Source organism: Schistocerca piceifrons, chromosome 8 (genome assembly GCF_021461385.2).
Source record: "Schistocerca piceifrons isolate TAMUIC-IGC-003096 chromosome 8, iqSchPice1.1, whole genome shotgun sequence".
Taxonomy (NCBI): domain Eukaryota; kingdom Metazoa; phylum Arthropoda; class Insecta; order Orthoptera; family Acrididae; genus Schistocerca; species Schistocerca piceifrons.
The window spans coordinates 332,353,056-332,365,582 of NC_060145.1; the positions used below are offsets into that span (position 1 = coordinate 332,353,056).

Below are 12,527 nucleotides of genomic sequence, written 5' to 3' on the forward strand. Positions count from 1 at the left end.
GTCTTGTCGCAAGCCGTCTGCGAAACTTGAGCAATTTATTATATCGTCGAATTATGTAGCAGGACTACATCTGCTCTTTCTACGCTATTTGCCTCAATCTTGAGCTAAGATTTATTTTCTCTGTACGCACATGACAACACCTACGAAAACTTCGATGATGTACATTACCCAGATTCATATGTGACAACTATTCTCTGTTTGAGAATCTTTTTCTAATAGCCAGTAGTAAATTCCTGTAAACAGCTTTGGGACTTGAGAGTTTATATACCTACGTATGAACATTTTCTGTAGGGTAGTTGAACATTTTTGAAAATTATAGAAGAAGTGGAAATAATATTGACACATGTAAACGAATGTGTATATCAAGAAAACTGATCGAGAACTGAATAAGAGAAGACTTTGCGTTTTTTTTCACATTATACCGGTATACCATCGGAAATATTGCTATCGCTTAAATGTTTCCCCGATATGTGAAGGATTCTCTATCGAAACCTGTTTGAGACAGGAAAGTACTTGCAACTTTTTTTTATACGTTCGGCCATCGGTGATAGAAACATGTCAAGCCCACGCAACAGCACACTGCACTGCACGGTCCACTTAAGCCAACAAACAAATATCCTCCAGACAAATATCTCTACTTCTGCTAAAAATGCTAGGATTATAAGTTAAACATCGAACTTTAAATCCTGAATCTGACCTCATTTACTGTACATAATTTTGAGCATCATTCAAAGATGCGTCGAATGCTTCTCTAGTCTATTTTGTTTTTACTTTTAGACAAATGATTTCGAAAAATATTTGACCATTTTCTATAATTTCTTTTATTTTCAAGTATTGTTTAGAAAGCACGAAATACAATATATTTAAATATCTTTAAGTGCTCTATTGTTATTACGAGTGCATCGATCAAGATAAAAGCGTAGAAGTTGACATTAGGACTTTAATTTTCCGTCGTCGTCAACAGACATATTGTTATTTACAACAGCTTACGAATCCTTTTACACGCATCAAAAAGATTTTTGCATCATCCCGTTTCCCAGAACTCCTGAAGATAGGCGTTGACTGTCTATATGGTATCACAGACACAGTCCCTTTGACTGTTCAGAGATGTCACAAAACCCGCCCGAAGATGTAAACAACCATGCATGAGGAGCGCCTATTAGACGGAGGGGTTCAAAAAATGGCTCTGAGCACTATGAGACTTAACATCTGAGGTCATCAGTCCCCTAGAACGTAGAACTACTTAAACCTAACTAACCTAAGGACATCACACACACCCATGCCCGATGCAGGATTCGAACCTGTGACCGTAGCGGTCGCGCTTTTCCAGACTGAAGCACCTGGGACTGCTCGGCCACAGCGGCCGGCCTGAAGGAGGTAGACGGCTCGTGTTGTCTGTAGTTCAACCATGCCTGGACGGTCAATACCGCGGTTCGATCACGTCCGCATTGTTACTTTGCGCCAGGAAGGGCTCTCAACAAGGGAAGTGTCCAGGCGTCTCGGAGTGAACCAAAGCGATGTTGTTCGGACATAGAGGAGATACAGAGAGACAGGAACTGTCGATGACATGCCTCCCTCAGACCGTCCAAGGGCTACTACTGCAGTGCGTAACGGCTACCTACGGATTTCGGCTCAGAGGAAGACTGACAGCAACGCCACCATGTTGAATAATGCTTTTCGTGCAGCCACAGGAGGTCGTGTTACGACTCAAACTGTTAGATAGACGTACGCCACTGGTGGTCATGGAAGGCACCGTAACGGCTGTACGATACGTGAATGCCATCCTCTGACCGATAGTGCAACGATATCGGCAGCATAATGGCGAGGCATTCGTCTTCATGGACGACAATTCGCGCCGCCACCTTGCACACCCTGTGAACAGCTTCGTTCAGGATAACGAGATCGCTCGACTGGAGTGGCCAGCATATCCCAGACATGAACTCTATCGAACATGCCTGGGATAGATTGAAAAGGGCGGTTTATGGACGACGTGACCCACCAATCACTCTAAGGGATCTACGCGGAATCGCCGTTGAGGAGTGGAACAATTTGAACCAACAATTCCTTGGTGAACTTATGGGTAGTATGCCACGACGAATACAGGCATGCATCAATGCAAGAGGATGTGCTACTGGATGTTAGAGGTATCGGTGTGTACAGCAATCTGGACCACCACCTGTGGAGGTCTCGCTGTATGGTTGTACAACATGCAATGTGTGGTTTTCATGAGCAATAAAAAGGGCGAAAATGATTTTTATGTTGATTTTTATTCCAATTTTCTGTACAGGTTCCGAAACTCTCGGAACCGAGGCGATGCAAAACTTTCGTTAATGTGTGTATTATCTGCACGCCACACGAAACGATGTTGAAACATTTGGCTGTGGTAAACACGGCAAGTCGTCGTCGGGAAAGTGTCAATATCCGTAAAAAGTTTTCTCACTACTCTTTCACGTAATTCCATGCTCCTGGACGGTACTTCCATTCTCGGTCTTTCTATGTTGCTGCAATAATTTCTACGCGTATGAGGCCTCATTTGTGGTCTGCCACGCTTGCGCTCCTCAGGTGATACTTGAGACATTTTGTAGTCGAGTTGGCATACGAAGTTCCCTGACCGCTAGCAGTGCTGTTGTTAGTTTTCAGCTATAAATCGCAAACGGCTGCAGGAGCAGCAATAGTCATCTATAGTGCTTGACAACACTCTGAACCGTTACCATAGAGACGTTTACAAAATCACTTTTCTAGCATCTCCTGTTCTCGAAATGCCCTGAGTTTAGTACATGGTTCGAGGAAAGCCATTTTGACAGTTAAATATCACACCACTACATCACATTTTAAGCGCGAAACAGCTAAGCCCTGAAGATATAAACTTTTTGGCACCTCATTTGCCTTCTTAGCGTCTTATGCTCTCAAAATATCCTAAATTAAGCATATGATTCGAAGGAAACCATTTTGACAGTTAAATATCAACTCAAAGAAACTTTTCACGTGAAAAATGGCTAGCCGGCCGAAGTGGCCGTGCGGTTAAAGACGCTGCAGTCTGGAACCTCAAGACCGCTACGGTCGCAGGTTCGAGTCCTGCCTCGGGCATGGATGTTTGTGATGTCCTTAGGTTAGTTAGATTTAACTAGTTCTAAGTTCTAGGGGACTAATGACCTCAGCAGTTGAGTCCCATAGTGCTCAGAGCCATTTGAACCATTTTTTTGAAAAATGGCTAGGGCTTGTAGAGATCATTTAATTTACATAGCTGATGAAATATTTGAATTCCCCCTCAAATCACGAATAAAGTTTTTCTTAATTGCCCAGACTTCTTTGAAGCAATCAAATCTATACTTCACGCTGGTTTATTTCATATCACATTCCCCCATTTCCAACTCTTCATTTGGCTATGAAAATTCGGATAAAATATTTTGTGTAATTTGTAGAGAGTCGTGTTATCGTTACAACCAAACATTTTACCAACACATTTAAACATTCATACAAAAATTTGGCAAATCGTTTTTAGCAAAAGAACCACTATGTTCGTCAATATTGCTGTCGTCAGATGCTTATTGCCGCATAACCATGGTTCTAGAGACATAATGGCACACGCGGTAATATTTTTTCGCAACGCGAAGGGCATACTGTCACAACTTTCGTCCGCAAAAACTTGGAGTTTCTCAAAGGCGGAGAAACATAATCGTTAGTAAAAAGCAGAATGTAATCTGGAGCTTCAGCAACAACACGCCGAGATTGTATCGCGGGCCAGCCTAGGCAGAAGGGGCGTCAGGCGCGGCTGCCTATCCTGCACCAGGCCAGAGACCGCAACTGACATAGACAGATCTGTCGTAAGCTATGCTTTCTCTTTACCTCCTGTGCCAGCTACCACTTTTCCTGTGAACATTGCGGGGGCAAGTAACTTGCGCCATACTTCCTATGGAACTCCTGTTCTTTTACTAAGTCTTTTGGCCATTGTACTCTTACATGTTCGAGTTAAACAATGTGGTAGCCTTCAGTACATCTTCCGTTTGCGTATCAACTGTTCTCGTAGTGTTTCATTCCTTCATACATTTTATGGTCCTTCCATTACAATTAGACCACTCAAGATCTGTTTTACATTGATTCTATTCATTTTTAACATTCGCTACCGTATCCTACTCTCCACTGCTCTTGCCGTCTTGGACTATCTTTTCCTCATTTCAGTATGTTTCTCGTTGATTTGTTCACCCACGTGCCTTCATTATCATCATTTCTGTCACATGAACTAGCTGAAGCAGCTTCTAAGATCCGCACGTCACATATTCTCATTCATATAGTACACAGTTTTTCCTCTCCCGTATTCAAATTCCAGAAATGTCTGTTGTAATTGTAAATGGTTATCTGACATTAGAAGACTTTCTTTCCAGAGAAAGCAGTAAGCACGTACCTTCTCACATTTCAGTGTTTCCCTGCATAGGATTTCTTTTATTGTTGTATCTTTGATATACTTCATTCTCTTCACTACTTTTTTCAGTGCCTCTGTTTAGCACTTTTACGCGATTCGTTGTTTACTGTTGCTTGTTTTTAAGTGTTCATCATCTTTTTATACGAGTTTTTTGTTATCTGCTATTGACGGCTTGTTTTGAGAAGTTCTGCTTCAGCGATTATAGCTAATGTACAAACATTCCTTTTGTGACTTTGCAAGTTCAGATACCAGTCAACTGTTCTGATTCATTCCTTACGTACGTGAAGGCTTTGTAGCTTATAATCAAATGAGAGAAAATTGAAGATGTTAATACACTAAACGTAGTATGGTCTTTTCAGTCTGTGTCTACTTTGATCTGATATCCATATCTGCATTTAGTTCTCTGTATCTGTCACTTACTTCGTACTTTACACTGAATATATAGTTAATGTTTTAATTTCAACGAATTTTCCTGCGGGACTTACCACTAAACGATAACTTCCGCTAACGCGTATGCCACAAAAAGATAATTTTTGATATACGAACATTTGATATTTATATGGTCCAGGAAACGCGTATTGAAATTTGTGTTCCCTTCATGGCGTAGGAACGCAATTCTGTTTGAGATGAAACGTGTAATTATTGATAAGCAACAAATGAAAAAAAATGGGTCAAATGGCTCTGAGCACTATGGGACTTAACATCTAAGGTCATCACTCCCCTAGAACTTAGAACTACTTAAACCTAACTAACCTAAGGACATCACACACATCCATGCCCGAGGCAGGATTCGAACCTGCGACCGTAGCGGTCGCGCGGTTCCAGACTGAAGAGCCTAGAACCGCTCGACCACAACGGCCGGCGCAACAAATGACATCGTAGTTTCTTCCTGTACTTTTCGTCTTCAACAAAAACCACATTTAGTCATACTCTCTGATTCTATGCTAAACAACTTTAAATTGGACACACAGCATTAGATTTGACACTAGATGAGGGATAAAGATTGCTAGAAGCGCATTACCTGAATTACAGAGTATTCAACAACAAAATTTACTTACATATGTCTCCTCGAAATACATGGTAACCTCAATTATTAAATCGATAGGTATCTCCCTTTTGTTTTCATACACTTGCTCTTCTTATTAGAAAGAGAAAAAGGTTGTCCTTGGCACACTGTATGAAGTACTTTAATTCTCCAGTACGCCGACAATTCCGTCACGTCTCGTCAAAATATGTGCTTCATTCAACAAGACATTAGAATCATACTGCATTGAAGACCTTTACAATGGTTTCAGTGAATATTCTCATGAAATGTTAGTTTCGGAGCTGCTGTGCACACAGTTTAGCAGTTTAGCTTTTAAGAAACAGTTGCCCTCGATCCAGTAATTTGGTGCTATTGAGCGAGACAACATGCTGTTGTAAACAAGCAGATTGCGCTCCTAGAAGGGAGATGCGGGTTAAGAAGTTGTTACTCCGTCACATGACACTGTCGTCCTCAAAGCTGAGCACTATTAACAAACCATATTCTGTTCATACACGCGAGGCCTAGATGGCCACACTGTTCACGTTGCCTTACATCCTAATGTTTAGCTTCTACTAGAACGGCCTCACGTTCTTTTGTGATCTCTCAGTCTAGATCTTTAGTAATGAACATTTTTTGTAAATACATTGCATCTCAGAGACCTATTACAAATTAACTCGTAAACGTGATAATAACAGTGACAACTGGAAGTTGTAATTAGGGTAGTTTTTTAATAGCTTTAGAGTTGTCGCTGCATTTCGCTATCTGAAAATGTTTGAGTCTCATCAGGCTATTGAGAGTGGCTGATCTGATGAGCGGATGTGACTTTCTATGCTTAGTACCAGGGCTGTAATATAGAAACTAACTTTCCTCTTTTGTCCTTTGTTACAGATGTTAATCAGCGGCATTGCGCCTCTTTTCATCAACGAGAGCGTAAGTAGAAAAAATATGTATAAATGATTGCTAACATCTACCGCGCCCTTCTTGTAATATACTGCTTAAACACAGATTAGGCGTTGTAGTATGATGTGGAGAAACGTTTCTTTTATTTTTACGTTTCTAGGCGACATTGTATGCCTCACTTACGGGTTTGCAGATGAAATCTGGCATTGTTGGTAGCTTCATTAAGTAATTAAGGGCTTAAATTCGTGGAGCCATAACAGACCTTGTAAGTTGCATTTCAACTGGGACGGCTTTGCATCTTTTGATTAATGAATACTCTTATCTTTCCCAGATTTTGCAAGGCTTTTTTCCTACACTACAGCGTGTATTCACATACGGCCACTCAGTAACAACAATAAATAATTTCAAGAGCTGGTGACGACCATTTCGAGTAGAACTTTCGTAGAAGCACAGGTCCAAATTACAACAGGTATTTTATAAAGTCCTATGTGATCGAATTTGAACCCTATATTACTTTTGTGACGGAGGAACAGCAAATCAACAGCTAACTGCTGATAAGTTATTTAGTACTTGTTAACTGATTCAGCTTCTTTAATAGCTTATACACATTCAACAACATGGCTAACTCACATACTCTGTTAGAGGCAGATATATGGCTATTGTGCATACGTATCGTCAACAGTGACACCTTGCAGTGTTGATTTGCGGGAGTAGACTTCATGCTAATTTTACCAAGCCTATGATTAAAGGAGGTCATTTTTCAACAGACGCTGTACCACAAGAACTGCTCACCACCATGTTGACGTCCTTAGCGATCACACGTCCTATTATGAACCGTGTCTCGCCTTTTTTAATGACCTGGGGACCAACATGAGCCGCGGTGACTTCAATGTAATTGTTGTCTTTGAATAAAAGAGTCATTTCTGTTCTTGTCATTGTATAATTCTTTCAGTTACCATCTGCACTACACTGTAGAAGTTGTTTCTACGTATGGTTGGTTGGTTGGTTTGGGGGAAGAGACCAAACAGCGAGGTCATCGGTCTCATCGGATTGGGGAAGGACGGAGAAGGAAGTCGGCCGTGCCCTTTCAAAGGAACCATCCCGGCATTTGCCAGGAGTGATTTATGGAAATCACGGAAAACCTAAATCAGGATGGCCGGACGCGGGATTGAACCGTCGTCCTCCCGAATGCGAGTCCAGTGTGCTAGCCACTGCGCCACCTCGCTCGGTTTTCTACGTATGGTTCTCGTTTCATCAAACTGTGTTACTTGGCAGTGACACATCATATGAAAGTTACTTTCGTCCATAGTTTTTGCACACCAGTGCATCTGGTGATGCAGAAAGGGCGCGCTTAGGATTTTCCAGGACGAATGGTCAATAGTCAGAGACTTGACAGGAACGACCATTCGATGCAAAAGAACTAGTAAACATGGACTGTAAAATTCGTCACTCAAAAGCTATGAGCACTTCTTCTTCTCGGATACGGTGAAACAAATTTCTGCTGCTGCAAACTCTTTACTTTTCATGTTTAGGTGGGAGGTAGTATGAACCAAACAAGGGAAAACAGTAAACATGGGCTCTAAAGCGCATGACTTAAGAGCTATGAGCACTTGCTGAGCAAAAGAGATGTGTTTCACAGTAATGAAGATGAACAAGTAGTCATAGCTCCTAAGGTATGCCTTTCAGAACCAATGGTTACTGTACTTTTTGACTGTTTTTGTCCATACTACCACCTCTCAAAATATGGAAAGCAAAGCTCTTGCAGTAGCAGAGATTTGTTTCACAGTATCGAAGATAAAGAAGTTCTCATGGGCATAGATACACATTTTAGAACCCATGTTTACTACACCATGTTGCTTCGAATTATCGTTATGTCATATCCTTCAATATTGACCATTCTTCCTGTGGAGTCCTGTGTAGACACTATACAACATTTTGGATTTTAACGACATGCTGAATAAAACATAATAGCAGATTTAGTCCTCTTAAACTACGGCCCTGAACTTTGCAGGTCTCTTCCTAGTAGGTCAAAAATTATCGCTGTAATATGGACTTCTGTGCTGCACTCCGTCTGTTAGTTAGGAAAATATGCGTCACAGATTCCAGAATTCAAAGGTATCAGAGTTACAGATAGTAAAAATGTGATACTCTGTTACGAAAAAACGGAAGAATGTTAAGGTTTAATTTGGATTTGGGAAAGTTGGACGAGGAAATAAGCTTTGTCCTCTTTAAAAAAATCATCCCGTCATTTGCGTCCTGTAATTTAGGAAAATTACGAATATCCTAAATTAGAATGGTCTGACGGGATTTAAACCGCCGCCCTCCTGTATACGAGTCCAGTGCCTTAGTTACTGTACCACCTCGCTCGATAATCTGTTACGAAAGGCACGATACGCTGAAGGAAGTCTGTGCATTCAGCGTAGCTATAACTTTGATATTTTCAACGAATTTGGTCATTTCGTGGAGTATTTTTAGGGAGCGAATTAAGAAAAATAGGTGGATATTAGGAGTCATCGAAACACAAACCGCCAACGCGAAGTTAACAGACCTTGATAAATTTTAAAATAATTCCGTGATCAAGACACCTTCGTAAGATTCTCACACAGAAGTGGCGCTTTCGATCAGTTTGTTTGCTGTGCTTACTGAAAGGCACTGTTGGCGTCAGCGATAACTTTACATTAAAAATTTTAATTATTGGCGATATTTGAGTGTAGGACGTGTTGTATTCATATCCTGTACAATAATCTTCGCTCTCACTGGAAAAAAAATTACGTGTAAAGCGACTGAACCTTTACAAAGGTAGCCGGCAAGTGATAGGAATTGAAAGCTAAATAAATCATTCTTAGGGTTGATGAGAAAAAAGACGCGAAGCTTTGTGGCGCATCCAGGTCTTTTGCTGGCAGGTGTATAACGGTGGACATGCAGACGAGTGCCCGGCGGAGACGGGCGGACGGCGTATCTCGGCAGCGGCGTGTTATCGCTCACAAACATTTGCAGACGTCGTGTGAGGGCAGCGTATCTGTCGAATTAACTGCGACATTGTGACAGTGTCGGCACGGTCACTTCGGGAGAGACGGTGATAAGGAGCGGCGCCGGTGACTAAGTCGCGGAAGTGCGCGGACTATCTTATCTCGCGGAAGCTGCAGCCGCGGCTCGGCTGGACGCTGGGCATCCCACGCGCGCCCGCCGCCCGCCGCCCACTGTCTGCTACCTGCTGGTCGCCTGCGTGCTGTCTGTGTACACTCACAGCTCTCGAGTTGTTACACACATAGAACAACAAGAAAAGTGGCAACACCATCATTTGCTTTAAACCAAATAAGTAGCAAATCATCTGGGCTTAAACGGAACGAATACGAGTACGAGTACGCAAAACACAACTGACGCATTTGCCGTGCCAGAAAAATTGCAAGCAGCTTCTCAAAGCATTTGTGTCTTGGAAGCGACACATTTTCGCAACGACGGATGACTTGGCGGAGACCTTGGTGGTAGAAGTTTGCGTTTTGCTGCCCTAGAACCGTTTCGGCGCGAAAGTCGCCTCTTATTCATTCTGGAAATGCCTGCCATGCAGTTGTTCCTATAGCAGAGGAAAGATGCAGATGCTCGTGAATGACATGTCAGGAGGATAAAGAGCGTACCGCAAAATTTGATACCCCAAAGAAACAGCATGTGTCACCGCGTCCTGTGCAGGATGAACTGTGACGTTGTCGTCGAACAGAAGCACCCCCGTAGACAGCTTCGTCTTGACACCGTCCGGTTGTCAAGATATTTCGCTAGTATGCTTCTATGACGGTTTACTCCGCTACGAGCATAATTTGTTCGCATCTCACAATGGCAGTATCCTCCTCCCCCGTCCCCTCCTCAAAAATAACCCCAGCACCATCTTATCCGGTGATAGGTCGTGGTCTTTTTCGGTGGTAATTAATTCACATATTTCCACGGATTGCTTTGCTCCTTTTTCTCGGGGTCATAGTGATGCACCGAGCACTTGTTCGTTATGATAGGCAGTTCAAGAAATCTTGCAGACGGTGATGCAGCAGTAGCAGAACCCAGCGGGCAGCGACCATTGTCATGTTCCAAATATTGTGCAAGATGTTGAAAACTGATTTTCACTTTTTCCACTATCGTCTGTTTCAGCTGTTCGCAATCTGGGGCTAATTACGCCCTGAAGAATAATAAGAAATTTTCTGAGGGGTAAAAACAAAAGGGTTCATGTATGTTTCTGTCACGAAACCTGATTATTTTTAAAAGATTATTACTGCTGTCATTCTTTCATAAGAATGTAATACTGACAACGTAGGCTACCAATGAGTACATTGTTTTTCAAATACTAGCATTAATGAGTGGTGAACGTTACATGTCGTGATGCGAATGTATGAACATCTACTTAACGCAGTCCTCTCGTTACATGCATATTTTGTACCATGCATCTACGACAGTAAAGCTGAGAGATATATATCAGATATGCTTAAACATAACTTTAGAAAGCCTTCTGCTCCATTATTTACTTCACAACAACAAACGAACAGATTTACAGGACAACACAATTGTATCTCTGTAATGTCTGCTACACTTTGTAGAGCCTCTACATTTTTATTATTACTGTTTTTAGTGGCAACTGTCATACGCAAAGCACTGGAAGCTTTAACATGCAGTTTCTGCAATTTTAGACAGAAATAGAATTGTTCCACGATGTGTGGCTCATCTTCGTCAATATCATCAGCAGCAAGTGGGCCTGTATGCCGTCCACTTCTGAATAAAAGCTCTCTCCAGCTTCCATTAGGTTGTCGTCTCAGTCGCCTTTTATCTCACGTAATCCAGCAAAGTACTTCCTTGCCCATCATGATCATGTCTTCCACTCCAACGTGGTTCTCAGTTCCTTTGTTTGCATTCTTGTGCCTCCTAGTCATTCCAACTACCATCACTCGTTTGTTACTCCTCAGTTTTGCAACGATTTCCAATTTAAAATCCCATGTCTCATTGCCACAAGTAAAACTGTTAATACTCACTGATTGTAAATGTTATTTTCGACAAGAAGGATCCATAGTTTCTCTACTGAAAGCGCTCCAGTTTATTATTAATATTTGGTTGTCTCTTTCGCCGTTCATCCAAATGATGTTTGTAAATGCTGTAAGTTCAGAAACCACTCAACTGATTCTATGACTTCATTGTTAGTTTTTAGCATTAGCTTTTCAGTGCGCTCACTACACATCTTTTTAGTTTGATTAGAATGAGTTTCCAGCTTTACTTTCCTCAATTCGTCGTCGCAACTTATCACGCTGCAAGCAAATAGTAAAATATCATCAGCCATGCAAAGCTGATTAACATATGTTGTGTCAACATGTATTCCTTCTTCGGTTTTCCACTTATGTAGGTGCTGGGAATAGTTTTTAAGACATGAAAGTTGTAGCATTAACTTATATACTCTTCATTATATTCTTCTTCTTTTTAGCGTGTCCTTCCGCTTCGGACGTTGGCGATCATCATGGTTATTCTGTCTTCATCAGTTGCTATGCGAAATAGTTCTTCAAAGCTAATATTAAACCAAGATGTCAGAATGTCGAGCCAGGAAATTCTTCTTCGTCCCGGAGGTCTCTTTCCCTCGATTTTTCCTTGCAGGATACGTTGTAGCATCTCATTTTTTTTTTTTTTTTTTTTGATTCCTCATTAAGTGGCCAAGGTATTGTAGTTTGCGACACTTGATGATGGTGATCAACTCTGGGCCCTTGCTAACTCGACGTAGAACCTCGAAGTTTGTCGTTTTTTGAGTCCATAATAATCTCAACATTCTTCTGTATAGCCAGAGTTCAAAGCTTGGAGTCTGGCAGTGGTTGCCTTTGTAAGGGTCCATGTTTCCACAACATACAAGAGAACTGAGAACACATAGCACCGGAGGAGCCGCATTTTTGTGTTCGAGGTGAGATCGTGACTCTTGAAGGCTGAGCTCATCGAGTTGAAACACTCCTCGCCTTTCCGGTGTGACACTTTATCTCCTGCGAGTTGTCTCGCGCTTCGTTAATGATGGTGCCCAGATACAGCTACTGTGAAATTCGCTCTATGCTCGTGCCATTGAAGTACAGATTCACACCTGGAATGTTCTTCCTGCTGATGTTCTTAATTTTTGTTTTGTTTGTGTTGATGTCCAAGCCGTATTAGTTGCTTATCTCAGGAACTTTGTTTATCAGC

The 12,527-nt window shown here is 41.7% G+C and overlaps 1 protein-coding gene across 1 annotated transcript in view; it reads left to right on the forward strand.

Annotated features, from left to right (window-relative positions):
• The window catches only part of LOC124712327, a 1,282,739-nt gene that overhangs the window by 607,005 nt on the left and 663,207 nt on the right, over positions 1-12,527 (forward strand). The window contains exon 5 of the mRNA XM_047242621.1: positions 6,333-6,374. Within this exon, the coding sequence (XP_047098577.1) occupies positions 6,333-6,374 (42 nt within the window). The remainder of the gene's footprint in view (positions 1-6,332; positions 6,375-12,527) is intronic.